The 13,579-nt window shown below is 52.1% G+C and overlaps 4 protein-coding genes across 4 annotated transcripts; 1 reads left to right on the top strand and 3 right to left on the bottom strand.

The window, feature by feature from the left end:
• Positions 1-36: 36 nt before the first annotated feature.
• Positions 37-5,985, top strand: utp10 (snoRNA-binding rRNA-processing protein UTP10). The gene is made up of 4 exons (XM_073743152.1): positions 37-494; positions 546-4,962; positions 5,022-5,166; positions 5,244-5,985. Exons 1-4 carry the CDS (start codon positions 118-120, stop codon positions 5,708-5,710), a joined length of 5,406 nt encoding a protein of 1,801 aa, XP_073592392.1. The 5' UTR covers positions 37-117; the 3' UTR covers positions 5,711-5,985.
• Positions 5,986-6,110: 125 nt separating this feature from the next.
• BDW70DRAFT_163425 (glycoside hydrolase family 18 protein) lies at positions 6,111-7,877 on the bottom strand (the record flags this gene model as incomplete). The annotated part of the gene is made up of 6 exons (XM_073741301.1): positions 6,111-6,212; positions 6,305-6,849; positions 6,940-7,009; positions 7,076-7,135; positions 7,203-7,580; positions 7,647-7,877. 6 exons carry the CDS (start codon positions 7,875-7,877, stop codon positions 6,111-6,113), a joined length of 1,386 nt encoding a protein of 461 aa, XP_073592391.1.
• Positions 7,878-8,343: 466 nt separating this feature from the next.
• BDW70DRAFT_171182 (arrestin (or S-antigen), N-terminal domain protein) lies at positions 8,344-9,961 on the bottom strand (the record flags this gene model as incomplete). The annotated part of the gene is made up of 2 exons (XM_073743151.1): positions 8,344-9,700; positions 9,760-9,961. 2 exons carry the CDS (start codon positions 9,959-9,961, stop codon positions 8,415-8,417), a joined length of 1,488 nt encoding a protein of 495 aa, XP_073592390.1. The 3' UTR covers positions 8,344-8,414.
• A 2,500-nt stretch (positions 9,962-12,461) lies between these two features.
• BDW70DRAFT_143114 (uncharacterized protein) lies at positions 12,462-13,549 on the bottom strand. The gene has a single exon (XM_073738059.1). The coding sequence runs from the start codon at positions 13,210-13,212 to the stop codon at positions 12,952-12,954; it is 261 nt and encodes an 86-aa protein (XP_073592389.1). The 5' UTR covers positions 13,213-13,549; the 3' UTR covers positions 12,462-12,951.
• Between the last annotated feature and the right edge of the window lie 30 nt (positions 13,550-13,579).

Raw genomic sequence — 13,579 nt, 5'->3', positions numbered from 1 at the left:
TAAAGATTTCCGCTCGAGCATTCCTTTCAACCCGCATCAGTCGCTATACTGCCTTTGAACTCTTATCGAGGGATGGACACATTGCTCGACTCTTAAACAAGGATCTGTCCCTCGAAAATGGCGTCTTCCCTCGCCGCGCAGTTGTCGCAGATTGCGGCCAACTCCACCAACCAGTTGAACCTCAAGGCACAGAGACTTGCGCATTCAAAGTCTCTGATATTTGACAAGCGGGTCGCCGGGTCGCAGGATTTTGATACGATATACGATATATGCTATGACGGTTTCCGAGAATTATGCCAGTTGGATTTCCGGTTCGCGCAGTTTGAGCGCTCGATCTTCAGCGAGCAAAGCAAGGTCCAGGACCGGACGGAGATGAATGTGGAGCAGAACAGAGAGCTGGATTCAGTATTAGAGGCTTTTTTGGCGCTTGTCGGTGGGAGGCTGCTTCTGAGCCCGGCCGTAAAGGCTGTTGAGTGGCTCATTAGGCGCTTTCGGTACGCTGACCCGGTAGATTTGAACTTTTCTGATGGCTAATGGACATACAGAGTACACGAGTACAACACCCGCTTCACTATCCTTACATTTTTACCATACTATTCCACACCCGTATTCCTGAACCTCCTCGCTATCCTCCCGGACGACCTTCCGCCAGCGCTCAAGGTGCTGATTCCCTATAAACGAAGCGCGATCAATCCTGTTCGCCAGGCCCTTGTGCAGAACGCCATCTCTAATCGAGATCTCATAACTACTCTCAATAACTATGTCCTTCAAGTTTGCCGTCAACGGGCTCACCATCATGCGCTGTTAGCTTTCTGGGCGGGTATAATCACGGAGGGCGTTGCAGGGATGTTAGATTCGTCCCGGTCTGGTCGTCGAAATGTTGAGAAGCAAAAGCACGACGATATCATCCTCCAGATCCTCCCAGTCCTTAATGACGGATTGGCCATGAAGGACGTTTCCGAACTTGTGATTGGGTGCTACATGGTTTGCGTTGTGCTCGCACAGAAGGCTGAACTCCAAGACCGGGTTTTGGACGGGTTGATGGAGGCAGTCACAGGATCTTGGACGGAGGAGACTATGAGTTCTGGACTTATCTGCGTTGCAGTTCTGGCACAACAAAGGCCTGAGCCTAAATTGCCGAAGCGAGTGTTCAAGGCGATGCTTCGCTTGAATGACCCGTTGAAGCAGTTGGCCGATATCTCAACAGAGTACAAAACCTCCCAACTGCTTCTTGGTCTAGTTGCTGGCTGCGTTGACAGCTTGTCAACCCAAAAAGACTCCGCACGGCTGGAACTACTGTCTTCGATGTTCAAGAGCCAGCTTTTGGATGACGCAAACACGGCAAAGGCCATGACCCTGGTTCTCCAGGCCGCAAGCGCTGTTGGTGGCACGATTTCTCTGGATACTCAAACCCAACTTGCAGAAATCGTTCAACATTTTAGCCGGTCTAACTCATTCCAGCCGGTCTTCCAGAAGGTGATCGACGAGTCATCCATTGATCTTAGCGTGATAGAGTACAATTTGCAGACTGTTATCGAGTCTGTGCCCGTCAACAAGGCCATCGAAGACGTCGAAATGGAGGATGCAGACAAAACGGAATCAGCAACGGATGGCTACGACTCAGCCCTTGAGTCCTTAGCAAAAGAGAGCTCATTCAGCACCTCATTTCTCGCGGCGCAGTCCATTCCAGTCTTTGATAAGCTTGTTCAGGCCTTCGCATTGTCTGCTGGCTCCCCAGAGAGAGTCAGCTCTTTTGTCGAGCTGCCAGTTCTATGCAAAGCTAATGCCACAACATCACCCCAGTTCCTTTCCTTTTTCGTCCGAGTTTTCACCGGGATGTACCCCGCTGGTGTCAAGACAGCTGCATTGAAGACAATCTCGTCGATTGTCAGCTCCGCCGCGTGGTCCGACGTTGACGTTCAAGCGCTGCTCCCTTTTATGCTCATTGCCTTATCTGATCCCTCAGAAAGAGTGCGCTCCGGAGCAGTTGACGCCCTGGCGAACATTGGAAAAGTCGTTGATAAAAAGAAGAAGGCTGGCGTGTGGGCTCGCGATTCTTTATATGGCAAGTCAATAGATATTCCCTGGCTGTCCAGCAGCGACTTCCAGAAGGTCTTGGAGCGAGCTGTACTTCCTGAACTAGAAGAATGCCGGTCTGATGGCGAGCATATTGGCCGGGCTCTTGAAAATGCTTTGCGAGGGGCAGCATCAGATTCTGCTTCTGCGATTAAAAAGCCCCTGCGACTGGCCTTCTTCACATACCTTTGCTCACATGCCGTTCACCTTCCGCTCTTTGCGCCTAAAGCGGGCCTACTGAACCTGCTCAACCGGGTTGACAAGGCTGGTGGCGCGACCCGCACCAAGGAACTAGAGCCCTTGTTGAAGAAATGGCGAGACATGAGTGAACAGGAGGTGGCTGAGGTCCACGAAAAGGAGCAAATCTCTGTGTCCGATTTCGAGGCCCAAGTGCTGAAGACAGTTACGCCGAAGGAAAAGGATTCGATCAATCTGCTCCTTTCCACCGTCACACCTTATTCATCATCATTGAGGGCGTCTTTTGTCTCCTCTGTCTTCAATCGCATCAGTGAAGTATGGGGCAAGGTGCCTGAGGATCGACAGATTACTGCTGCTGAGAAGCTCTTTGAGCTCTCGACCCAAGCCTCGGAATCTCCTCTCGTCGATAGCGCCCGGGATCTTCTTCGTCGCGTGGAGCTTCCTGGTCCCGTCCTTCTCATATACCTCCAGCAAATTCCGGCTTCTATCACTGACATTGATTCTCTGGGTCCTGCGCCGAAGCGCAGAAGGACCAGCCAGAACAATATGGTTGCAATGACCACCAAAGATGAGGCGAAGCTCAGCAAGTTGATGGACAAGATGACCTTCATTCTGGAACTTGTGGACGGCTCCAGCCCGGAAGCCCATCCAGAGCTCACGGAATGGTTGTTCCAGACTCTGGCCGCTCTGCACCTTTTCAAGTCTCAGATCCAGTCCGGAATGAGCTACCTCCTCAGCTTGACACTTGGCAGTCTCCTGGCCATTGTCAACCGTTCCAGAGCGAGTAGCAAGCCTCAGTTCGATACATCAGTTGTTCGCGCTGACCTGGTCGTTGACTGCGTTCGCACGACAGAAAGCCCTCAGGTTCAGAACACCGCTCTCCTTCTGGTTGCCGGCCTATCTGTCATCGCGCCCGAGCTGATTCTCCACAGTGTGATGCCAATTTTCACCTTCATGGGTTCTAGCGTGCTAAGAAAGGACGACGATTACTCTGTTTCCGTTATCGACCAGACGATCGACCAGGTAGTTCCTGCTCTCATCCAATCCCTGCGTCATCAGAAGCGTGATGTTGTTTCTGGAACATCAGAGCTCTTGCTCAGTTTTACTGCCGCCTTTGAGCACATCCCGTCTCATCGCCGCCTACGCCTGTTCCACGCCTTGATCACGAAGCTCGGAACGGAAGAGTTCTTGTTTGCGGTCCTGGCAATGCTCGCCAATCGATACTCTATGGACAAAGCGGTTCTGGTTCTGATGACTGGGCTTGTTTCTGATGCTGACGCTACGGTCGAATTGTCAACCTATAGTAAATTCCTCAATTTGGTGGGCGACTCCCTCAAGTCCAAGCCGGGCATCTCGCAGGTTCTCCTTGGCATTGGAAGCGACGATGGCCGCGAGCCTCACAAGGTCGCTGCGGACCTATTACGCGCACTGGCCTATCTCTTCAAGCATTCGTCATTGAAGGTGAAGATTGCTCGAGCTCTCACCACGGAAACCGGTGACGCTGAGCAGATTCGCGCTCTTTTCTCCAACATCCTCGAGCAAGTCCTGGCCATCGGGGAGTCCATGCAGAGCGTCAAGTCGGTCCACCAGGCCGCTGGCGATGTTCTCAGTGGTCTATTCAGTACCCTCACTACAATCGACTTCCTCGATACTATCGAGGCCCTCTTGAAACGCCCTGATGACGCGCTTCGCCGGAAGGTTCTCAGCTTGCTTGCCTCTCGCCTGCAACAGAGTCCTGAGCGCGACGGTGCCTCGCAAATGCGCATGCTCGACTTCCTGACAGTCCTCGTTGACATCGTGCAATCGTCCCCTGACATTCTGCTCAAACATGCCGCGGTTACTTGCATCGACCGCATCACGGAGAAGTACGGCAAGAAGGAGCCGTCCATGGTCACTTCTGCCGCGCAGGTTGTTGCCAGTGCCTCTTGCATCGGCCAAGAGGACGATCGCATCCGCATCAACGGCGTGCTGTGCCTTGCTTCGATGGTCGAGGTTCTTGGCCAAGCAATGATCCCTGCCCTTCCAGAGGTTCTCAACCGGTCTCTCGCTTTGCTCGAGTTGAGTTTGGAAAACAACAAGGTCAACGCTAGACTCCACGACGCAGTCTTCACTCTCTTTTCTGCCCTCTTCGTCCATCTCCCTTACATGGTCTCCGCCTCCCACCTCGACCGCCTGCTTGTGCTCTCTTTCAAATCAGCCGCCTCCGATGAGGATCTCGATAATGAGAACCGCCAAGGAGCGCTGCACTTTATGGCACGCAAGGTAGATATGGCCGTGGCACTCGCTTCCATCGAGCGCAACTGGACACAGGCTGTTTCTGCTGGCCCCTCCGCTACCCGTGAGGTTATGGACGCCATTAGCCTCAGCATCGAGAAACACCCCAAGTCTGCTACGATGAAGAACCTTTCTGTCCTGACAAAAATTCTCTTCCGGGCATTCGACCTCCGCCGAGAGCAGGGACAGTCTTCTGAATCGGCGTTCGACGCCTCAGATCTCGAGGAGATTGAAGATCTGATCAACGATGTCACGATCAAAATGATCTACAAGCTCAACGACACAACGTTCCGTCCTATTTTCGTCAAACTCGTCGAGTGGACGACCGGGCTTCCAAAGAAGGATACCCAAGGCGGCTTGGCAAGGTTGACTACGTTCTACCGCTTCCTGCAGGTCTTCTTCGGTACTCTTCAGGTATGTTCCTATACGCATAGATTCCCCACGTTCAAAGATAAAGTCCTAATGTCCTACAGTCCATTGTCACCGGCTACGCCAGCTACATCATCGAAAGCGTCGTTTCCGTGCTCGAAACAGCCAGCCCCTCAAACCCGAACACCAAATCCCTTTGGCTTGCAACAATGCGTATGCTCCGCAGCGCCTTCGAGCACGACCAGGATGGTAAGTACCTTCTTCCCCTCCCACGTTGATATCTACCCGTCCGTATTCTGCAGAGAATCGTTACTAACAATGCGCAGAATTCTGGCAATCCCCCTCGCACATCACCAAGATCTCCACGCCCCTAATCTCCCACCTCCGCCACGCCACCTCCACCACAACAGGAGCCCTTGTCGCCACAGAAACAATCCCCACAATCACCGAGCTCGCCGTCGCTGCTGACTCAACGGACAATCATAAGGAACTAAACACCGTGCTTATGCGTTTCCTGCGGCCCTCTAGCGCGTCCCTTTCCAGCAGCAGTAACAAGAGGGCCGGTCCTGGTCTCGGCGGCGATAACCCGCATACCAGAATTGCGGCGCTAAAGACCGAACAAGCGCTCACGGAACACTTGGGTGAAGACTGGCTTGCGCTCTTGCCAGAGATGTTGCCGTATATCAGCGAGTTGATGGAGGATGAGGATGAGGGCGTTGAACGCGAGGTGAGAAAGTGGGTTAAGCAGATTGAGGGCGTGTTGGGGGAGAGGTTGGATGATATGTTGACTTAGTCTCCTCTTCCCTTCTCTTCTTTTCCTGCGGTATTGGATGAGATGAGATGAGATAGACGGCTGTTGTTTGTTCGAGGGCGTTTTGAGGTGTTGTATATAGGTCGCCTGCCTGCTTCTTCCTTGTCTATTGCCTGTGTATGTAAAAGTCGGGTGTGATATAAACCTATCTCAAGTTTTCCATCTTCACTGGTTCTATCTTGGCCTAGGTTTGAGAAGCATTCTAGGTGCTTTAACCTCTATTTGTTTGCGATGCCGCTTGATGCGCTGCGCTTGAGAAGTCCTACGTTCACTCCAAACGCCGTACACCGTAGTCAGAAACATGTCTAATCTGCACAGCCCGGCTATGCTAAGTACTAGTTGATCTAGGAAATCCTGCTATGCTTTCACTTCTACAAGCTACTCAAGTAAATCCATTCCGCAGATTCTCAAACCTCGACGCCGGATACTCCAGCTGGTTTTCGGACTTGTCGAGGGCATTCACCCCACCGAGCGTGTCGACCAACTGCACCAACCATCACATTAGCATCCACCCTTGTCTTCCAGGCCATGTATACCAAGGCCAAGTAGGGCAAGACGATGGAAAGGCAAACTTACCGTCTCAATCAAACTCCCCCCACTCCCCACCTCCCGATCCCCACTGGACTCCCACCACATCCCACCTCCCATACCCAAACGCATAAGGTACACCCCCTTGTGCCGTACAACACCCACATTATCATAACTAATAACTTCCTTCTTGTCTTCGTCGTAGCTGAAACTCGCGCCAACTTCCTCAACCTCCACAACTTCCGCCCCGGGTTTCGGCAACGTCTTATAATCCCACACGCCTGCCTCAAAGCTCCCCTCATATCCCACGCCCTCGAATTCCGTCCCCGGCCCGTCGGTGTGCATGAACGACCGGCCGTAGAGAGGCATGCCCAGGTTTATTTTTGACGCAGGGATTCCAGCAGCTAGGTAGGCGGTTACTGCAGTGTGGGTGTTGAAAGGTGTCGAGGCGGGGTTTTCTCTTGACGCGAAGAGATTCGCATTGTGTCCTGTAATTGTGTCCCAGCTACCGCTGTAGTCGTAAGCCATTAGGTTCCAGAAGTCAAGATAACGGTCCATGGAGGAGAGGTGCAGGGTGGTATATTTGCTTGGACCTGGCTTCCGTCAGTTGGTCGTTTTGTAAGGGAGCAGATTAGGGTATGGAACTTAGGGTAAGTGAGAAATAGGAGGGAAGATTGACGCACCGGCTGGCGACGCAGCGCTGAGGAGGAAGGGCTTGTCGTTCTCGTTGTCGGCAGCATAGCGGTCGAGTTCCTAGGTTGAGCATGTGAGCATTGCCTACCTAGAACTGATATGTAATAGGGAGAATGGTAGGCATACCTCTCTTGTCTCACGCAGCAACTCAACGAAGTCACTAGCCTGCTCGTCATCCTCTGGATACTGCAGACATCCGGTCATATCAGCCCTCATTCTGCCCAACTTCATGTCTTAGGCAAGCAAAGCTCACCTCCCAATCAACATCAACCCCATCCATGCCTAGATCCCCCATCAGCTCTACCGCAGATTTCGCAAACATTCTCCTCCCCTCTTCTGTAGCTGCCATCCGCGCGAAATTCTTCGAGTATGTCCAACCGCCAATACTGAGGAGGACCTTGAGGTGCCGATTCTGCTGTTTAAGCAGGAAGAGCTGCTTCACGCAGCCGTAGACATTGTCGTTTCCCTGGTCGTTCCACGAATCGGTGGGATAGTGCTTCTCTATGTCTGAGTACGTGTCGCTGAGATATACTTCACCGGTTTCGGGGCGCACGTTGGCAAAGGCGTACAGAATGTGTGTTAGGTGGGAGACTGGGAGGTCCTGTGGATTGTGGTGACGGGCGTAGATTGCCTATTTATGGTGGAAGAGCGTTAGATGGCAGTATTGGGGAAGGAGAAAGGATGGCCGTAGACGTACCCAGTTCACGAAGTAGGCCATTGAGCGGTATTCTCTTTGACCAGAACTAGGATCGGAGATAGGACCGGAGCTATAGTCGGGGCCACTGCCGGTGATATTCTCATGGCCATGGTTGGTGCTGTTGTTGGAGGTAGAGTTGAGGCTTCGGTAAAGATGGTAGAGTGGGGGAAGAGTGGCTGCTTGTGCAAGGACGAGGAAGATAGTAGAGATAAAAAGGATGAGAAGCTTCATCTTGACGGCCGGATGCGAGCTGAGGGAGAGAAAATTGATGAATAGAGGGAGATGAGGGCAGAGGACAGAAGAGAGTAGTCTCGAGGACGCAAAAGGGAGATACTTATGCAGTCCCGGGCCCAGGTGTATAGCGCAGAGTGAAGAATAACTTCACTTTCCGTTGAAACACAGCAAAGCAAACATGCATATGTAACACTAGCCGTTAATGCAGGCTAACGTGCGAGCCTTAATCTAACAGTTGCAAGGTGGAGATAGTGAATAGATAGAACCCTTGAAAGGCGATTGGTAGAATTCCCGAGTCTTGCTCTTCAAGTGACAGTATCAGATGAGTCAAGGTAAACCACATGAAGCTGGAGTGAATCCTCAGGTGCAGTGGACTAGGGCGACGGCGAAATGCATAACATAGACATTATCAGGGGTTATGTAGGACTAATGCTAATCTATATCTATATAACATAACAGCATAGCTCATTATTCCTCGGAAACCCGGGTATCAAACTCCAAAGCTAGAAGGAAAAAGGAAACAGAAAATCACTTTTATGAACAGCGCACCTCACGAGGTCTTGCGCTGGATAAGGAAGATGTATACTCTGCGTAATCTGGAGGAGCGCTTGCGGAGCCCATCACTGGGGGTGCAATAGTGCGCGGGCTGAAAAACTCGGCATCGACTTCCTCCTGGGTGATTTCTTCAGATGACTGCGCCAGAACAGCTCCTGGTTGACCCGAGGTCAGCTGGATAGGGACCTTCAGAGTTACCGTCGGCGTGAGTATGTTCATATTCGGGGTGTGATATGAGATGCAAAGCTCCAGGATGTAGATGCGAGAGATCAGGCACGAGTGAAAAGTCGGGACAAATGCTCTGTTTGTCGGTAGGGAGACAGGAACGACAACCGAGGCTGTATAGTAGTGGTCTCCAGACCACGATGCCGACGGCCCTGTGATAGACTCTGCAGAAGAAGCCGACTGGAGCGAATATCGACGTGCAAGGGAATCCATGCCATGCTTAGTCCATTGCGCAGAGGCAACACACATGCTTGATAATGGCAGGATCTGAAGGTATACACCAAGTCCTGACATGTCCCCTGCAGAAACGACCGAAGCAGTCGGATAGTTATCCCAAGGGCGTACGGAGTAATAGGTCGCAACACGCAGCTTGCTCCAGACCGTGCCTAGACTGGGCGGTTCTTCGTCCCCCACGGGGTCGAAGCGCAGATGGATGGTAGCAGCCGTGCTCGTCGGCTCGGAGCTTTTTTTCGGAAAGCTGTTCATCTGCAAGGGCTTGGGCTGCGAAGCGGCCACCACGAGCCGGCCCTGCCGCGGGCGCAGGGTACCGCGCCTGACATCTTTTTCTTTCCGGGTGCAGAAGACGGGGTCGCAATCAAGAACGGTCAGGGGCGGTTCCTCTTCGACGGCTGGGACGATACGAATCTTCTGTTTCGCCGACTTCAGGGTCTTTGCAGGACCCACGACAGGTCTCTGCAACACTTCGGCCCGGATGTGGTATGTGACACGCGTCATGTCAGGCGACATGTCGTCCAATACCGACCTGCCGTCCCTGGAAAGAACCGGGTCGCCAAAGGAGGGCAGTAAAAGAGTGTGGGAGTCATGGATATGGGCATTTGCCTTGTGGTGGCTGCAGATATGCGGTAGCAGACGCTGGGGAACGACAAAAGTGAATCGAAACTGATAACTGCGGCCAGGCTCAAGAACGCGCGGCATTGGGTAGAGGGATTCTTCAATGGGTTGGCGAAGTCTCAGGAATGTTTGGGTTGCTCCTGTGCGCCCTGGGACCATGCCTCGTTCCACAAGAACGGCTTGGGACCCTAGCCGGAGGGGGCAATTAGTACATTGTGGAATCAGATGCATGAAGTTCAGAGCATACCCTCCAGCTGGATGTCAATTTCATCGAAACTGATGAGATGGTTGGCGGTGACGGTGACAGTTCCTTCAATACGGTCTCCGGTGGTGTAGGCTCGGGTCGCGCTGTCTGTCTCGCGGGCAAGTTCGATTTTGATCTGAGGACTGGCAAAGGGATACAGCACATCGGCTGCCCTGGTGCCAGCGGAGAGGAGTGAGGCGGACATGGGCGTAGCAGAAGACTGGGTCGTTGAGGCAAGTGAGGTTGAAGGGGAGGATAAAATCCCCGAGGGGGATGTTTGCAAAGTTATATAGTTATGCTCCGCCGGTGTTTGTCTCGAAGGAAGAACATTAAAAGATGTTGTAGGGCGTTGTAGGATGTTGTTGTCATTGTAGCGAATCAGAGCGCGCCCCCAAAGCCAAGTTGGCTAGTGCTAGCAAAGGGCGTGCAATGACGCCCTACGATCCGGGTCCACCCTCTGTCTGCCAGGCTCCGCGGCACAGGTGAGACTCCAGACTGAAGGATTGGAGGGCTTATGCTATTGCTTGTCGTATTCCAAAAAAAGGTTCCCATGCCGCTGGAAACGAATTTGTCAGGGAGAATATGAAGCCACTGAGTCACAAGTCACGACAGCTACCGTGCGGTGAGCGCAGTAAAGATTTCTCAGCTGGCGTCATTCTTCACCAAAGGCAGAGCGCCATGCTCCATTTGTCATCCCCAGATGTCAGTATAAGGCGCGCTTTCTTGATCCACCAGACTCGCTTTCTGACTCACGGGTCACAAGCCTCCAACTTTCAGGGTGCAAAATAAAACATCTCCGCTCTGATTGTGGTTCTGGGAGATCCTCCAGGATCCATAGTCCAGACCAAGTAGTCTTTAGGACTTCAACACGGACTCGTTCGTCAAGCATTACCTGAAGCACATGCCGCATACCCGACCGAATTCCCAGGGCCATTTAGCATATTTATTCCAAACATGCATTCTCCCAATGAACACGGTCCGCGTCCTTTCGCCCAAAGTAAATGCTGACTAACACTCGTGTTTCTAAGCCTTCAATATAGTGTATGCGTTGCCGACACCTCGTGTTCTTGATTCAAAAATCCATTCGCGCCTTGGCATGTATGATTTGGCCGAGTGCCGCGCGGCAGGTTCTATTACCATAGTTTACTTGTCATGCATTCCTCAGGCTCCGATGGTGACCGAGTTCGGCGTCCTTAGGAAGTGATGCCCGTCGCTTAATGACTGAGCCCTCATCTGTTGCGATTGTCTCCATCGCGTTGACGGGAGGGGATAATGTGGGACCATGGGACACAATATATATAAGGAGGAACAAGCCAAAAGCATGACTTTTGCATATGCCTAGCAAGGCCAGCAAGCCTGTTTTTCCCGAGTGTTGTGAGTCTCTCGATGCTCACGGAGAGCCCGTCCCTTCATCCATTCCGGTCCGAGGACTCGCTCAATTGAAGCACGGTCACACGGCCTGGAGAGAGAAACATCGAGCGCAACATTGCAAGAGAGCTACCTTTTCGCGTGTTTCGAGAGACGGCATCTCTGGCGTCAGCCCGGTTGTTGTCCGTACTTCGCAGAGCTATCCTTAGCGATTGACTCGGACTGACTCCGAAAGATTAGATTGAATCAATGCACTCCCCGAATCAATGATATTCCTTTGATGACGTACCCTTTTCTCCCACCAAACCTTCCGGTAAATCGCCTTTGGAACCGACGTGCTGGCCAGGCATTGCAGTCTGCATTCGTAAGAAGCCTTCGAAAAGTGATCTTTGGGCAATGCCACGCCAGACCGTGTACGCCATCATCCAGTTTTCACATGAATCATGTAAGAGAATTGCCTGGCTCAAGTCGCTCCTCGGGTGGACAAATTCAAAGATAGTATATGGGGACTCGAGCTCATCCCTTTTGGGCTGGGGAAAGCGTCTCTGCCAGTCTGGAGGACAATCCTTGCCCTGGCAGAGTGACGTCTTCGCTGGCATTTTCCTGAGCCTGATACGTATTATACCATGTTCTTTGACTTCGTTTAGAGCTCCTGGCTATCGAAAAAAACGAACGACTGGTTTCCGTATAGGTACCGTGGGCCCAGCTTCCGGACTACGCGAGAGCGCTTGTCCATCCGTCAGCGATCGTTTCAGGGTGACAGCCTTTCAGCTCATATCATTCCATTCCTTTTTGACAGTCTCGATCGGCTCCTAGGAGGCATCGGGGTTAGGTTGTTCGTGAATGATCTCACCGCGATGGAGAGAGATGAAGTGCTTCGCCGGCGAAGAAACAAACCAAACTGTGAGAATGTAACCAAGCACAAGGGCTTTAAGGAACGATGAGCATCATAGGAGGTTGTCGTCGTCTTATCGAGAGACAAAGTTCTTTAGGTTGCATGACGTACAATAAAGTGAACCGTGCTGTGGGAAGCCAGGAAGGTTCTCAGATCAGACTCCAACGACCCCAAGGGTGAGGTTGCAGCAATTCTGCCATCATCCCGTTCAGTCCTCTTCAACACATCTTTCGCAAGACCTTCACTTTGGCATCACCGCCCAGAATCCCGATCTGCCTATGGACAAGTCGACATCTTCTCTCTTCCTCGTCATGCCTGAGAGGCACAACAGACAGCCCATGTACATTTGCAGGTTGGTACAGGTAGGTTCGCTCAATGCCCCATGCCATCTTATTTTTCTCTCTTTCTTTGACCTACTTTATTCTTACAGGAGAAACTCTAGCGTCAGCAAAGGGTAACACTCGCGCACTACTCATTTCATACCTCATGGTCGGCCGCTTCCTAGCCTTCTCCGGAAACACAAGGGATTCTATCCGCATACTCGAAACGCCCGAGCGTTTGATCAATAAGCGTGCTTGAGAGTGACCAGATGCAGTCTTGTCTTGCGGGTCACACCCAGGGAGTCCTTCGGTCTCTAGAGCCATGCCCTCGCTCATGGTGGACCTCGAGGCGAGCGCTCTTCTACAGGCAAAACAAAACGCAGTCCACCATAATATCATCGGGGTAGGCAGAAACTGGTCGCCTGATGGAGCTTAGAATTGTCAACTGCGGAAGCTTATAGACTGGGGTTCTCCCTTGAAACAGCGCCGCTCAAAGCAGGCACGAATTGGTAACGGCATATGAACCTCACTCCTTTCTGCCTGCAAACTTACGTCTACCCCGGGCATTCTTCCACGGCGAGGATTACTGGTTCCGTTTCGAAATCTTCGGGGTCAGTCTTCATTATCTTGACCGTCTGGGTCCGTTCTGCCGCCGGCATCTGGGAACCTCCACCTGCTCGCTAAGGCGAGCAGGTATGTAGTAAGCAGTGCCAGCAGGAGATCTGACCAATTGATCTTGAGCATACAAGCTTGTCCAATGGCGACAGTAGCTGTATAATAACCTGTAATGCCTGGAACCAACGGTAGCATCGCAGTCATGTTATCGAAATACCCAACCGGCCACAGCAGAACATTCTCGACATCTCGAATCATTCATGATGTCCCCAGCAGGACACGTTTAAAGCTTCAACCTCACCCCCAGACCCGTTTTCCCAGGTCTGTTTCCTTCTCCTCATCGAACCCGCCCGCTTAGCCCTGATATTTCCGCACAAGTCCATTCCCGATGCACGCATAAACGCCGGCCCCTTAGATCACGGCCTAATGTGGATAGACATCAGCAGTTAGTGTTAGGGCTTGGTAAAAGCCCAACGCCTGGCAGATATACTGGCATTTCCATCGTTCTATCCAGCTATCCGATCAGTTTGTGACTAGGCCGTCCTTATTTCTGAGACGCTTATTCCCTGCCGGGTGGGAGTTGTGTCATCGTTACTAAGTTGTATGGTTGATGTTGTTGAAAGTT

Source organism: Aspergillus foveolatus, assembly GCF_047715535.1.
Source record: "Aspergillus foveolatus strain CBS 279.81 unplaced genomic scaffold BDW70scaffold_69, whole genome shotgun sequence".
Lineage (NCBI taxonomy): Eukaryota > Fungi > Ascomycota > Eurotiomycetes > Eurotiales > Aspergillaceae > Aspergillus > Aspergillus foveolatus.
The sequence above is the reverse complement of the archived record's forward strand: the minus strand, read 5'-3'. Positions and strand labels throughout refer to the sequence as shown.

Coding starts and splice junctions, on each gene's coding strand:
- BDW70DRAFT_143114 (XM_073738059.1), bottom strand. CDS start 13,212: ATGATTCGAGATGTCGAGAATGTTCTGCTGTGGCCGGTTGGGTATTTC.
- utp10 (XM_073743152.1), top strand. CDS start 118: ATGGCGTCTTCCCTCGCCGCGCAGTTGTCGCAGATTGCGGCCAACTCC. Junction 4,963..5,021: donor TCTTCTTCGGTACTCTTCAG/GTATGTTCCTAT, acceptor AATGTCCTACAG/TCCATTGTCACCGGCTACGC. Junction 5,167..5,243: donor CTTCGAGCACGACCAGGATG/GTAAGTACCTTC, acceptor AACAATGCGCAG/AATTCTGGCAATCCCCCTCG.